The 15,363-nt window shown below is 41.5% G+C and overlaps 1 protein-coding gene and 1 pseudogene across 2 annotated transcripts; one reads left to right on the top strand and one right to left on the bottom strand.

The window, feature by feature from the left end:
* The first annotated feature begins 138 nt into the window (after nt 1-138).
* Nucleotides 139-15,045, top strand: TOX4 (TOX high mobility group box family member 4). 2 transcript variants are annotated; one of them, XM_023752852.1, is made up of 10 exons: nt 139-245; nt 452-520; nt 4,410-4,453; nt 8,563-8,805; nt 9,666-9,926; nt 10,271-10,501; nt 11,286-11,366; nt 11,696-12,436; nt 13,560-13,723; nt 14,540-14,639. In XM_023752852.1, the coding sequence occupies exons 4-10, from the start codon at nt 8,737-8,739 to the stop codon at nt 14,598-14,600; spliced, it is 1,608 nt and encodes a 535-aa protein (XP_023608620.1). In that variant the 5' UTR covers nt 139-245; nt 452-520; nt 4,410-4,453; nt 8,563-8,736; the 3' UTR covers nt 14,601-14,639. The 2 variants fall into 2 exon arrangements, with proteins under 2 accessions (XP_023608620.1, XP_006087454.1); XM_006087392.3 differs by lacking the exon at nt 4,410-4,453 and having other exon boundaries at nt 214-245; nt 14,540-15,045.
* Nucleotides 7,607-7,699, bottom strand: LOC111825742 (annotated as a pseudogene).
* Nucleotides 15,046-15,363: the final 318 nt, after the last annotated feature.

Genomic DNA, 15,363 nt, shown 5'->3' with positions numbered 1-15,363 from the left:
GGCGCCGCCTCCCGGGACGCCTCTAACACACCTCCTGCCATAATTCCTCCAAGCGCCAGGGGGCGGTAGCGAGTCTCTCCGTCCGCGGGGCCTTCCCGGCGGGAGTCGCAGCAGCCGGCGCGCCTGCCAATCGGCGGAGAGCGACGCGCGTCCTTGCGGAAGTGACGGCGGTCGCGGGTCCTGTGGGGGCGGCGGGGACGATGTGAGGGGACCGAGACGGTGGTAACCGTTGTGTGAAGATGGAGGTAGGCACTAGAGCGCTGGGAAGGCTGGCGAGAGAGAGCGCGGCTGGCGGGGTTGGAGCGGAGGCGGGAAGCCGGGCGGAGAGACAGTTGACGGGACCGCAGAGAGCGCGGGGTTGGAGTGCTGGTCTGAATGTCGGGGTCGGAACCCGTCACTCCGAGCGAACTCCCTTCCTAACTGATCCCCGCGGCTTTCTTTTGGTTTCCAGTTTCCCGGAGGAAATGACAATTACCTGACGATCACAGGGCCCTCGCACCCCTTCCTGTCAGGGGCCGAGGTGAGCACGAGCGGCCGGCGCTGGGGGGAGGGCTGGGGCGGGAGGAAGCGGTGGGGAGGCAAGGACCCCGGGGCCGGGGGCTGGCAACCGAGGCCGCTGTTGGTGTCTCGGCTCTTCTGGACCCCGAGGACGAAGGGGAGGCCCGGGCGCTGCTGTCATCAGGAAAGCGGGGCGGAGGGAAGAGCTATTTCCGAGTGATTCTTGGGGGGAAGACAGCGTGAAAGTGTCTCCTTTGGTTGGGGAGAAATAACCGACCATCTCGAGGGAATCGCAGAGGAAAGAGAACATTGTCACCCAGAGAAACTGGGGCGAGGGAAGAAGCTTGCCTAAAAGGGCCTAGCCGTGGGCATGTGTTCCTCCCATATATATTTGATTTTTTACAGAGAGGTAGGGAGAGGGATAGAGAGTTAGAAACATCGATGAGAGAGAAACATCGATCAGCTGCCTCCTGCACACCCCCCACTGGGGATGGGCCCGCAACCAAGGTACATGCCCTTGACCAGAACCGAACCTGGGACCCTTGAGTCCGCAGGCCGGCGCTCTATCCACCGAGCCAAACCGGTCAGGGCTGTGTTCCTTCTTGAAACAACTCTGTTGGGGGGGGGGGGGGGGTGTCTTTGTTTCATTCAAATTTCCTACTCAGCCATGAAAACAGAAAAGTTAGCTTGTTTTGCTAGTGACAGGATGAAAGGAAGTCGTTACCAGGAAACATGAAAGAAGTTAAATGAGACAGGGGCTTCTGTTCGCCGGTGACTCAGGTTGCTTCGCCTCTGTGTGGCCCAGTTTCTCCAGCTGTCAGACGGCTACAGTAGCCGCTCCTGTGGTGTTGAGGCGTGGCTCCGTGGCTGAGCGTGGAGCTATCGGCACCGGGAGGTCACGGTTCCATTCTGGCCAAGGGCACATGCCTGGTTGCGGGCTCGATCCCTCCAGTAGGGAGCGTGCAGGATGCAGCTGATCAATGATTCTCTCTCGTCATTGATGTTTCTCTCTGTCCCTCTCCCTCTCTAAAATGAATAAGAATGTGTTTTTTAAAAAGACTTAAAAGAAAAAGAAAGTGCATCATTGCCAATTTCTTCTAAATCAGGTCTCCACATTTAAGTTTCTTTATTTAGACTGTGGCAAATTTCACATTGTCCACATCTAGAAACTTGATGGGTTTGAGCCCGTCCTTTGTTTTTGTTTTTATGACTTTAAGACAAAAATAGTACTTTGCCAAGAAGCTGATAACTAAATTTTAGTGGCTTCTTTTAGCCCAGGATTTTGTCTTGTTAATAGTTCTTCTCATTGCCACTTCACCTTCCTTTCCCGTTTTTGGGGTTTTTTTTTAGCTTTATTTTGATTGGTTTATGGTTTTTGTTGTGTCTGGTCTTATTGTGAGCCACTTAGAACTAGTAAAGGTAATTTAAAAAATTTTTCTTTTAGAGAAGGGGGGGGCGGTTAGAGAGAGACATCAATTTGTTGTCCTACCCATTTATGCATTCATTGGTTGCTTCTTGAATGTGCCCTGACAGTGGATCGAATCTGCAATCTGGCATGTAGGACAATGCTCTAATCAACTGAGCTACTCAGCCAGGGCATTCATTATATTGAGTACTTTCTAGGTGCTGAATTCTTTGCAAATATGCCATGATAGGAGGCAGTGCATGGTGATGGAGAGATCTCTGTTTAAATCCTGTCTCTCCCTATTTTTTTTGTTACAGTTGACATAGTGTACAACATAGTGACTACACATTTATATAACTTAGGAAGCGATCACCTGATAACGCTAGTATGAGCAAAAGATTTGAACACATACTTCACAAAAGAGCGAATCCAAATTGCCACTAGGCATATGAAAAAGGGTCATCATCACTCATCAGAGAAATGCCAATTAAAATTAAGGAGATACCATTGCACATCCACCAGAATGTTTAAAATTAAAAAGACCGACAATTTCAAGAGTTGACAAGGATGTAGATAACTCTTAATCATTGCTGATAAGAGTGTAAATTGATTCAACCACTCTGGAAAACTGGCAGTATCTACTAAGGATAAGCATATACTTACTCTGTGACCTAGTGATTCCACTCTTTGATACACACATGAGAGAAATGAGTGCATATATTCACCCAAAACATGTATGTTCACAGCAGTTTTATTCATAGTAGCTAAACATTGGAAACAACCCAACTGTCTATAAACTGGTACATGTGTCAAAAGGAATACTACACAGCAATAAAAAATGAACTATTAATAAGTGCAACTTGTATGATCTCAAAAATATATTGTAAGTAACAGAAGCCAGACATAAAAGAATAGACACTATATGAGTTCATTTTTAATGAAGATAAAAAATATGCAGTACTAAACTATAGTGATATAAATCAGAATAGTGATATCTGTTGTGGAAGTGGGGAGCATTGACTGGGAAGGAGCATGAGAAAATACTTTGGAGTGATAGAAATGTCTGTATCTTTGATCTGAGTGGTGGTTAATTGGATGTTAGCATATGTAAAAAAATCCATTGAAGTATATATTTAAAAATTGTGTACATAAGTTATACTTCAGTCAATAAAAAATAATTTTTAAAGAGTAGGTGTCCAGAGAGAAAAGCTTAGCATTTGTTATAACATTGCTTGAAATAGGAAATTTCTATAATCTAAAGGGAGTTTAATCTTTTGTTTCATTCAGGTTGTCTCCTATCCTATAATAAAAGGGTAATATGCAAATTGACCCTAACAGCAAAACAACTGGGAATGACTGGTCACTATGACACACACTGACCACCAGGGGGCAGACGCTCAATGCAGGAGCTGCCCCCTGGTGGTCAGTGCGCTCCCACAGGGGGAGCTTTGCTCAACCACAGGCTGCCAGTACAGCGGTGGTGGTGGGAGCCTCTCCCGCCTCCTCAGCAGCGCTAAGGATGTCTGACTGCAGCTTAGGCCCAATCCCCCGGGGAGCGGGCCTAAGCCAGCAGGTAGGTGGTCATTCCCTGAGGGGTCCCAGACTGCAAGAGGGCACAGGCTGGGCTGAGGGACCCCCCCCCCCCCCCCCAGTGCACAAATTTTTGTGCACCGGGCCTCTAGTATAATGATAATGTGTTTTGAGCACTTTGGGAAAATAGTAATCATAAACATACCTTAATTAGAAATAGCATTTATAAGATTAGAACCAGTTAATGATTTCAGGCTGAATAATTAAAAATCACTACTATATCAGTTGTTTTTTTAAAATGGGTTTTTGGGAGGACAGAGAGAGAGAAAGAAACATTGATGTGAGAGCAAGACATAGATCAGCTGCTTCCTGCATGCCCTCTACTGGGAATGGAGCCTGCAACCTGGGCATTTATCCTGACAGGAATGGAACTGGCAATCTTTCAGTGCTAGGGCTGACTCCCAACCAAGTCACACCAGCCAGGGCTACTATATCAGTTTTTAAGAACAATAAGTTATTTAAATAACACATAGTACTAGTGTATTATTGAATAAATAAGTGTTGGATTAAATTTCTTTAAAATGAGAAATTTACCCAAGAAACTAAAGAAATGCTGGATTGTGTGTTTTGGTATGGGAGTGTGAAATGGGAAGGAAATGGTTTGTTGTTGGTTTTTTGTTGTTCTCTCAATAGGTAAGCCTCCTTATTTTATTTTAAACATTTTTATTGATTTCAGAGAGTAAGGGAGAGGGAGAGAGAGAGAGAAACATCAATGATGAGAGAGAACCGTTGATCGGCTGCCTCCTACATGCCCCACATTTGGGAACGAGCCTGCAACGAGGTCATGTGTCCTGACCGGGAATCAAACCATGACTTCCTGATTCATAGGTCAATGCTCAACCACTGAGTCACACCAGCTGGGCAGCCTCCTTATTTTATAAACTGTAATTCCCAAACTGCTTCTTCCCCCTAAAAGGCCCAGGAATTTAACAGAGAAGGAAAAGAAAGCTGAGTGAGAAGGTAACTGCATCATGTTTCTATTTTCTCCTTCTGTGCCCACATCATTTATATTTACTTTAATACTTGCTACAGTTATCTTTGTTTTATATTTGACAGTCTAGAATATGATCTAGTTATGTAGTAGATCCACTAAAATAAAATAAGTTTGGATTTTCATAATTGGATTTTAACCATAATCTTTCAAATCATTTGTAGTAGTAAAGGGATTTTGAGGGAGTCTCTGTGTTTATTCTAGCATGTGGTTTACCCTTCATATTCTTATTAATTGCCATTATTTTACTCTTCATACTTAAAGGAAGAAACCCAAAATAAACAAAACAACACAGCCCACCTCCCCGCTTTCCCCCCAGAACACACACAATACTATTAAAGCCACAGATAGTGACTAACAAAGCTGTTTTCAGAAGGTTGTACATACAAAGAATGCCTTGTTAATTCATACAGTGGAATCTCTGCATGTCTGTTTTTTTAGTGTAGTGCATGAGAGCACTCCAGATGGTTTGTGAGGGCTGGTCCTTTGTAGAACACTGGTCTCTTGTTTTGGATATGGATTTTTACTCTTTTAGAGTTTTCATTAACAGATAGTATCATTTTCATATCTCAGCAGGGTTAGATATTTATGGTAAGCATCATTTGTTGTGGATAGGCATCTTTTACTTTGCCAAAACAATCTGTATCTTTAAAATTTTTTTAAACTGCTATTATATAACGATTGATCTAGCACAATAAATGTTTCCCCTGTTCTTTTTCCTGTCTCTGTAGCTTGTTTGTTTGCATGAGAATTTGGTAAAAAAAAAAAAAAAAAAAAAAAAAATCTTTGTACCCACTTCCTGAAAAGTGCTCACATGAATCTAAACTGAAATTTCAGTGTCATGTAAGCCCTGGCTGGGTAGGGGGTAGCTCAGTTGGTTAGAGTGCTGTCCCAATACTCCAAGGTTGTGGGTTTAATCCCTGGTCAGGATACATACAAGAAACAACCAATGAATGCCAAAAAAGGTGGAACAACAAATTGATCTCTTGATCTCTCTCCTTCCCTCCTTCAATCCTTCCTTCTCTCCCTCATTCAAATAAATAAAAAAACAAATGTTTTAAGGTGGTAAAACGAATTCAGAGTCATGGACCTAGAGATAAGAACTTTCACACAATAACAAATTATGAGTTGTGTACTAAGAAGGGTTCAGTTCTTAGGGAGATATTTACTTTTTCCATCAAGAACTGCCTGCTTTTGTACTCCTTATGCTACTGTCATATTATAGCCCAGACAACTACCAAATTTTTACCATGCTAAGTAAAATAGTAAGGATCTTGGAAGAGGAAAACATAGAAATGAAGCTATATACATATCTTTTTGTCTTCAAACTTATTTCTGTTTGCCAATATGATTCAGAGAGATTGGGCATTTCAGAAATATACCGTTTTCTCCCTAGTTTCTACTACCTGGAAATATTCTTCTAGCAATGTCTTCATTAAAATAAAAATGATATTACTGAGACCCTTTCTGGGTGTAGAAAAACCAGAGGACCTCTTAGAATGCATTATTTAATCATGAAAAAAATGTGGATGTCTACTGCATTTTATCTGAATCAGTTGACATTTACTATGCCATGTGACAGGTTGATAAAATTTAAAGCTTCCAAAATTTCACAACCTATGATAATTGGTTGGGGCAGATGGCAAGTTAATAATAATTCAGATGTTAATAACAGTTATTAAGCAATTATGTATATCAAGCAATGTGATCAGCTTTTGTGTGCTAAATCCAATTAATCCTCATAAAAACCATACAGTGGGGCCTTGACTTACGAGTTTAATTCGTTCTGAGACCGAGCTCGTTAACTCAAATTACTCTATCAACTCAATGCAAAAAATCGGCGGAGAGACAGCTGGTATCTCAAAAAACTCGTTAGTCAGGACACTCGTAAGTCAAAGCCCCACTGTATAAGGAAATTACCATTACAACTACCATTTTATAGATGAGGAAATCTCATTTAAGATTATATAGCCCTAGCCGGTTTGGCTCAGTGGATAGAGCGTCAGCCTGTGGACTGAAGGGTCCCAGGTTCGATTCTGGTCAAGGGCACATGCCCAGGTTATGGGCTCGATCCCCAGTAGGGGACGTGCAAGAGGCAGCTGATCAATGATTCTCTCTCATCATTGATGTCTCTCTCTCTCTCTCCCCCCCCCCCCGAAATCAATAAAAATATATTTAAAAAAGAAAAAAAAAGATTAGATAGTAAGTGGCAGAGCTGGGACTTGAACCAAGACCTCTCTTGATACCAATGTCTCTTGATATTATTTACAGGGTTAGGCAAATGTAAGTTTATAGTTCATATGGAAAATAAGACAATAACTAATAGTACAAGAATAAACTGTGTTTTGCATACTCATAACTATAAACGTGCTTTTGTCCTACCATGTGTAATGCTCTAGTGCTATAGATTCATTTTAGTTTTTTTAATTTATTTTGTTTTTAACATATTTTTTATTAATTTCAGAGAGGAAGGGAGAGGGAGAGAGATAGAAACATCAGTGACGAGAGAGAATCATTGATTGGCTGCCTCTTGCACACCCCGACGGGATTGAGCCCGCAACCCAGGCATGTGCCCTGACCAGGAATCGAATCATGACCGTCTAATTCAGCCGTGGGCAAACTACGCCGAATCCGGCCCGTTTGAAATGAATAAAACTAAAAAAAAAAAAAGACCGTACCCTTTTATGTAATGATGTTTACTTTGAATTTATATTAGTTCACACACACTCCATCCATGCTTTTGTTCCAGCCCTCCGGTCCAGTTTAAGAACCCATTGTGGCCCTCGAGTCAAAAAGTTTGCCCACCCCTGGTCTAATTCATAGGTTGACACCCAGCCACTGAGTCACACCAGCCGGGTGTCATTTTAGTTTTTTAATGTCAAAAGAAACCGTAATATTTAATGTGTCTTATGTCAGCAATTGGTCTGTTAGCTCTGTGTATGGTGGCCCCATTCGGAATAGAAAGAGTATATTATTTTTGTAGTGGGACTCAGAGGAAGGGATTGAGTCTTTAGCCAGCTGGAGTAATCTTTTTCTTCCTCACTTAACAGAAAGACTTGGTCAGAGCAAGATTAAGACTATGTTCAGGAGCTGATAGAAAACCAGTTTGCCTTTTAAAAAATATATATATGGAATGCTTCATGAATTTGCATGTCATCCTTGTGCAGGGGCCATGCTAATCTTAATTTTAGCTTATGTGCTGCCAAAGTGAGCACCAGTTTGTCTTTTGACTGTAGCTCTTATGTTTTTCGCCTCACTATTATCCTTATTTTGGCATTGTTGGATTTTGGGAATCTTATTTGTTGTTAACATCATGATTTCTAAAATGGAAAAGATGTAGGAAACTCTGGGTGCATACATTTTAGAGGGAGATAAGGTACCCATGATAGGAAAAGCTTCAAAGGAACCTAAAACAACAAAATATAATTGTCTGGTTGACAGTGAATTTCTGTGGTCTAACAGCTCAGACATAGTAGTAGTGAAATCTTTAGAATATTTGGAGAGATTTTAAACATCATAGCTAAACAGGTAATAAAGTTTGAGTCCTTACTAATGCTGCTGAAAGGATCATTCATTAGAATAATAGACATAACATTTTAGGACAGGGGTGGGCAAACTTTTTGACTCGAGGGCCACAATGGGTTCTTAAACTGGACCGGAGGGCCGGAACAAAAGCATGGATGGAGTGTTTGTGTGAACTAATATAAATTCAAAGTAAACATCATTACATAAAAGGGTACGGTCTTTTTTTTTTTGGCCGGATCCGGGCCCGCGGGCCGTAGTTTGCCCACGGCTGTTTTAGGACCACTGAGATGATAAAAGTAGAAAAGAGATAAAAGAATTGAAAATTGTGATTGATGTTGGCAGCTTTGTATGTGCCATATATCCAAGGATATGAGAAAGAGAGGTTTATTTATACAACTAAATAGAATAGGTCCTAAGAAATTGATAACAAAAATAGGATCCAGGCTGGAAAGAGGTACACTGAGAATCTCCAGTACTCAGTCATGTTCTTCACTTAGAAGTATACAGTTTCTCCTCTTCCCAAATTATTTTCCCTCTCTTTTTCCCCCTACAGACATTCCATACACCAAGCCTGGGTGATGAGGAATTTGAAATCCCACCTATCTCCTTGGATTCTGATCCGTCACTGGCTGTCTCAGATGTGGTTGGCCACTTTGATGACCTGGCAGACCCATCCTCCTCTCAGGATGGCAGCTTTTCAGCCCAATATGGGGTCCAGACATTGGACATGCCTGTGGGCATGACCCATGGCTTGATGGAGCAGGGCGGGGGGCTCCTGAGTGGGGGCTTGACCATGGTAAGGGGCAAGATATGTTCAGGCTTATCTAAGCTCATGGGCATGGTGTTAGGAAAGATAAAAGTGATTCTGTTCCCTACTGCACTTGAATATTACATGTTTCTCATTTTTGTGGGTAAAGGCTCATTGATAAAGACTTAAAGTCCATTGAATGAATGAAATGTATCATCTTAGTCAATTTTACTTGAAAAATGGTTTAAAATTATAAAATGTCCAGTTACCTGAGGATTAACTCTGAATTGAAGATGATTTATTGTGATTTGCAGGTCTACCCCCTTTTAATATAGCCTTCACATCCTAGAATTGAAATGTGAGTGTGATAGTTGGCACATTGATTTATTCAAAAACAGTCTGAACAAAATGTATTAACTGTGGGTTAGTGTTATAAATCAGTATATTGGGCTTCCAGCACATCTCATTAGTAGCACATCTCCACACATTTTATTTGATGTGAAACATCTTGACTTCGGCCTTATTACTCACATTGCCTGTGTATTGCAACTTTAAACCCCATTATTTTAGCAGGGTACAGAGAAGAAGCTTTTCTTTACTCCTTGTGTCATTACTACCTCCAGATTACCAAATAATTTATTTACTCTTTAATTTGTCCAAAATTAAGACCTCTGGTTATTTTTAGTTGTTTTAGAATAGGCTTTGGAGTACAAAGAAGTGACTTTACTAATTCATATACTTTATTTAAAAGCTTAATGTTTTATATGTAGACAGATTATTTTATGTTTAGAGTCTAAACAATGATACAATGTAGATGAGTAGGGTGTTTATAAACTGTCCTGGACTTGGTGGGGGGAAGAGTGGTGTTCTTTATATTTAGTGTTAATTAGTCCTTCTGCTTCTCTCAGGACTTGGACCATTCTATAGGAACTCAGTATAGCGCCAACCCACCTGTTACAATTGATGTACCAATGACAGACATGACGTCTGGCTTGATGGGGCATAACCAGTTGACCACCATTGATCAGTCAGAACTGAGTTCTCAACTTGGTTTGAGCTTAGGGGGTGGTACCATTCTGCCACCTGCCCAGTCACCTGAGGATCGTCTTTCAACCACCCCTTCACCTACTAATTCACTTCATGAGGATGGTGTTGAGGATTTCCGGAGGGTGAGGCATTCCCTGCCAAAAATCAAATCTGCCATAATATTCTGGGATAAAACTCTTGGCATACAGAGCTACTTAGTATCTTTGCACCTGTTCTGCCATCTCCTCTGCTCTTTTCTGGGTATGGGGTCCTGCCTCTCAATTTATAGTATGTAACGTTCCTCCCAACCTTCATTCTTATTGGTCCTCACATACTTTACTAATATCTTAATCTTATTGCCTCTATTCTTAGTATTTCTGAAAATTTCTCCATGTAGCTAGTTTCCCCATATAAAAGTCCTTTTCTTGCAGTTCTCCAGATATACTTCCTTCTTCCTTCTTGTAATTCTCTCTTTTCTCCCCTGCAGCAACTTCCCAGCCAGAAGACAGTTGTTGTGGAAGCAGGAAAAAAGCAGAAGACCCCAAAGAAGAGAAAAAAGAAAGATCCTAATGAACCTCAGAAACCAGTTTCAGCATATGCCTTATTCTTTCGTGATACACAGGCTGCCATCAAGGGACAGAATCCCAATGCTACTTTTGGAGAAGTTTCAAAAATTGTGGCCTCCATGTGGGACAGTCTTGGAGAGGAGCAAAAACAGGTGAGCAAATAATAAGGATTTGTTTTGCTAATAGAAGTGGGCATGGGTTGGTGTTAACTTTAGAAGTGTAGTTATTCTGGCAAGATACTTTTTTTTTTTTTTTAGTTTTATTCTTTTTCTTTTTTAAATATATATTTATTAATTTCAGAGAGGAAGGGAGAGGGAGAAATAGAAACATCGATGATGGGAGAGAATCATTGATTGGCTGCCTCCTGCACACTCCCCCCCCCCTCCCCCCAGTATTGGGGATTGATCCTGCAGCCTGGGCATGGGTCCTTGACTGTACTCAAACCTGGAACCCTTCAGTCCGCAGGCTGACGCTCTATCCACTGAGCCAAACCAGTCAGGATTGGCAAGATTCTTGTTGATTGGCTGGCTTTCATATGCTTGGTCACTGGAAAGTCTGACATGAAGGCTGTCTTGATTACTAGCTTTCAAAAGTATATTCACTAAAAGGAATTGTCAGTATTCATTTTAAAATATATATATATCTTGATTTTGGAGAGGGGGAGAGAGAGAGAAACATCAATGATGGGAAAGAATCATTGATTGGCTAACTCCTGCACGCCCACACTGGGGAGCAAGCCCACAATCTAGGCATATGCCGAGTGGGAATTGAAACATGACCTCCTGGTTCATAGGTCGACGCTCAACCACTGAGCAGCACTGGCCAAGCTGGAGTTGTCAGTATTCAGATTAAGATTGTCATGCAGTGATGAATAATAGGATAATCAGTCTTTTCTAGGTGTTTGGGCACTTCTTAAACAGTTTTTCTTTCCTGCAGGTATATAAGAGGAAAACTGAGGCTGCCAAGAAAGAGTATCTGAAAGCTCTGGCTGCTTATAAAGACAATCAGGAGTGTCAGGTAAGTGGGTTATGGCAGATGGATATTTAAACCAATAAAAGATTTTTTCAAGCTGTTTATTAGTTATAATACCACCAAAAACCTGTGCAACCTCTTAACTAGTAGTTAAAGCTTAGAAATATATACAGCATGGTTTCCTGTTCCCATCATAAATCTTACCAACCAGTCTTTGTGAGTTTATTTTCATTGTTTACTTTAGACAGGGTAGCACCCACAGCTGGTTTTTTCTTTTCAATCTATCATTGTCTTTTGGGAGGTGATTAAAGTGAATATGTCCCAGGGAATACAGAAAATTTCTGAATGACTTTTTTTTTTTGGTCTTCTTTTAGGCCACTGTGGAAACAGTGGAGCTGGATCCAGTGCCACCATCACAGACTCCTTCTCCACCTCCTGTTGCTACTGTTGACCCAGCATCTCCAGCACCAGCCTCAACAGAGCCCCCTGCTCTGTCTCCTTCCATTGTTGTTAACTCCACTCTTTCATCCTATGTGGCCAATCAGGCATCTTCTGGGGCTGGGGGTCAGCCTAATATCACCAAGTTGATTATTACCAAACAGATGTTGCCCTCATCTATTACCATGTCTCAAGGAGGGATGGTTACTGTTATCCCAGCCACAGTGGTGACCTCCCGGGGGATCCAACTAGGCCAGACCAGCACAGCTACTATACAGCCCAGTCAACAAGCCCAGATTGTTACTCGGTCAGTGTTGCAGGCAGCAGCAGCTGCTGCTGCTTCTATGCAACTGCCTCCACCCCGACTACAACCTCCTCCATTGCAACAGATGCCTCAGCCCCCCACTCAGCAAGTGACCATTCTGCAGCAGCCTCCCCCACTCCAGGCCATGCAACAGCCTCCACCTCAGAAAGCTCGAATCAATTTACAGCAACAGCCACCTCCTCTACAGATCAAGATTGTGCCTGGACCCACTCTGAAAATGCAGACCACCTTAGTCCCACCAGCTGTGGAAAGTAGTCCTGAGCGGCCTATGAACACCAGCCCTGAGGCCCATACAGTGGAGGAGACCTCTACTGATACAATCTGTGAGATGATCACAGATGTAGTTCCTGAGGTGAGCCAGTTTTCAAGTCTTTCCTTTGATGATCAGTTTCCTCTGATGATCCAATAAAAGTAGGGGTTGCCATTAGCACTTAATGCTTGGCAACCAGGAATATGAAACATCCTGTAAAGGACAGTTCCCACCCATGATACTCTGTAGTGTTCTTGGTGAAAAGCATTAAGAGGGCCTCCTTTCCCAGACTACTCCTTAACTAAGAAAAATACTGTGGTTTGACTAGAGAGGATACAACCCAAGCCCAGAGTTATTTTTTGGAGGTATCTACCCAAGGATCCTAACTTTGGAGGTTTAAGTGCTTCCATTTCTCCTATATCTGGACTGCTTGGCTTGATGTTTTCAGTGGGGAAATAGTGGATATAGCTAGAAAAATTCAATTGGTTCATATCAATGAGTCCAAAGTGACATAAACAGATGTCCATTACCCTAGCTTTAACTTACACATGACCAGTGGTTATTTTTAAGTATGGGTCTGTTTGAGACTAGCTCCACAATTGATGAAGCAGTAATTTTAAAGAAAAATAATCCCTCTATCAGGAGGAAACTATGAATCTCCAAGTTCTTTCACTTTTTCTAATGGCACATTTTGTCTTCTCTTAAATCTCGAAATCTTAGTTGAGGTGACCCAACCACTTTTCACATTCTGCTTTTGATTTTATATTTTCAGAGGAATATTATTCAAGTGTCGAATAAAGTCAGTGATGGGTAAGATTAAAGAGTACAGTGACCCACCGTGCACACGTAAAACTAGTAGTTGACCCCCCACATACATGGATTCCTGACCTGGATCAAAAATAATGACCCTTTAACTGTGCAGGTAAATCTGCATACACTTGAGTGGACCCTCGCAGTTCAAACCTGAGTTGTTAAAGGGTCAGTATACCAGCATATGGCCAGCATTCTCCTAATGGGAAGAAACTTCATGTCAGTCTGCTTGGCGAAGTTCTAAAACTGGATAAAAAGCAGGAGACCAAGAACTCACCTTCTTTTAAAATGTTACCCCATATGTGAGGGATGTTAACTCCTGTTTGCTCCATTGGGTCCCAAAGTTAATTTGACTGGTATCTGGCAAGGTAGGTAGCAAATCTAATCCATCTTTGGTGCTCTCTTCCTCTCACAGGTTGAGTCTCCTTCTCAAATGGATGTTGAATTGGTGAGTGGGTCTCCAGTGACAATCTCACCCCAGCCTCGCTGTGTGAGGTCTGGTTGTGAGAACCCTCCCGTTGCGAGTAAGGACTGGGACAATGAATACTGCAGCAATGAATGTGTGGTGAAGCACTGCAGGTGAGTTATAGTTTCTCTTATAATTCAGGGGTTGCTAAAATTAACCGTTGGAAAACATGGTAACCCTGAGCATGTCAGTATTACCTTAGAGTATACCTTACCTTAGGTAAAGTAAGTTGGTATATACATGTATATGTCTGATTGTAAGACTACTAGAAAAGTTACCCTGCTTATAAAGAGCTTATAATTGCTACATAAAGATAATTAGCAGTCACGCTTCTCAGGTACCACATTTACCTTTAAATGTATGATGACACATTAAGCAGTTAGTGACTGAATATTAGCTTTGCTTATCTCCTTAGTGCAAATCAGAACACTTAGGGAAGTAGAATTTGAGGAGGAATGGATAAGTGATAAATAGCATAATAAGGTGCTAAGTATGGCAGGAGTTGGAGTTCTGAAGATTTTGTCTATCTCCCCAAATTTTCTTGGGATTTATCTACATTCATGAAACAAGGCATTGGTATTTTCTATGTCAAATCCTCTTCAGTAAACTAGGATTGCCTATACTGCTGACTTTTAGGCCCGTTGCCCTAATATTTCTACTGAGTGATACCATTTCACTTTGATGCTATAGGTCAGTGATGGCGAACCTTTTGAGTTCGGCGTGTCAGCATTTTAAAAAACCCTAACTTAACTCTGGTGCCCTGTATTTAAATGCCATTTAACAAAGAAAAATCAACCAAAAAAATGAGTGTCATAGGTTCGCCATCACTGCTATAGGTAGTGAACTGAGAACCTATTTATTTAAGACAGAGTTAAAAAAGAATACATCTAAGCTATAATTCTGTTTATGTGTATCTTTTTTTCTCTTAGGGATGTCTTCTTGGCCTGGTTAGCCTCTAGAAATTCGAACACAGTGGTGTTTGTAAAATAGTCCTTCCTGTTCTCCAAGCCAGTGAAGATTTATCTGCCAGGAACATGTCCAAGACCCTGCTTTGAAAACTCAAACCGGGCTACTGATAGTACCTGAACTGAGCCCATGATGGTCCCTTCATGCTTCTCCCCTTTCCTCTCTTCAGCAAGGGGCCAGGCTATGGAGCAGGGTCATTGAGTTTGCTGTAATCTGGGTTTGCTCTTTACTTTCAAGTACAAGCAGAGATGCCAGTGATAATAGCAGAGGAAAGGGTGAAGGGGATATGGACAAGCAGAACATAGGGGTGGTGGGAAGGGGGGTGGTTTGAAGAAACTTGTTAGTATAATTGTCATAGGACTTGCCTAAAAGAGTAAAATTATGAGTACATATCAGCTTTGAGCCTACCACTGTGTGCACCATTTTAAAAGGAATTAAAGGTTGAATTAAAGGATACCTTTTAAACAGAGAGCTAGTAATATCACATCTATACATTGCTTTGAGAACAAAGGTTTTTCAATACAGTAGGCACACTGGGCTATAGGGAAAATAACATCATTTAGGATTTTCTTATTTATTCTTCTTTACAAATATTATTTTTGTAGTCATTGTCTTTCCTTACCTCAGCTATCACAGTTTCTGAGTGTGAAAGGCAGAATTCTACATGTTAACAAGAGGTTTCACCGAAGTCTACAATTGTATTCAGTTGTGTTTGATAAGCTATCTTTTAAAAAATATGCCAGAAGTGGTTTCACTTACATAATTTATATAAGCCTATTCTCTGCAC

The sequence above is a fragment of the Myotis lucifugus genome, unplaced genomic scaffold (genome assembly GCF_000147115.1).
Source record: "Myotis lucifugus unplaced genomic scaffold, Myoluc2.0 scaffold_38, whole genome shotgun sequence".
Classification (NCBI taxonomy): domain Eukaryota; kingdom Metazoa; phylum Chordata; class Mammalia; order Chiroptera; family Vespertilionidae; genus Myotis; species Myotis lucifugus.
Note: the sequence above shows the minus strand (reverse complement) of the source record. Positions and strands in the feature narration are given on the sequence as shown.

Coding starts and splice junctions, on each gene's coding strand:
- TOX4 (XM_006087392.3), top strand. Junction 521..8,562: donor CCTTCCTGTCAGGGGCCGAG/GTGAGCACGAGC, acceptor TTCCCCCTACAG/ACATTCCATACACCAAGCCT. Junction 10,502..11,285: donor TTGGAGAGGAGCAAAAACAG/GTGAGCAAATAA, acceptor TCTTTCCTGCAG/GTATATAAGAGGAAAACTGA.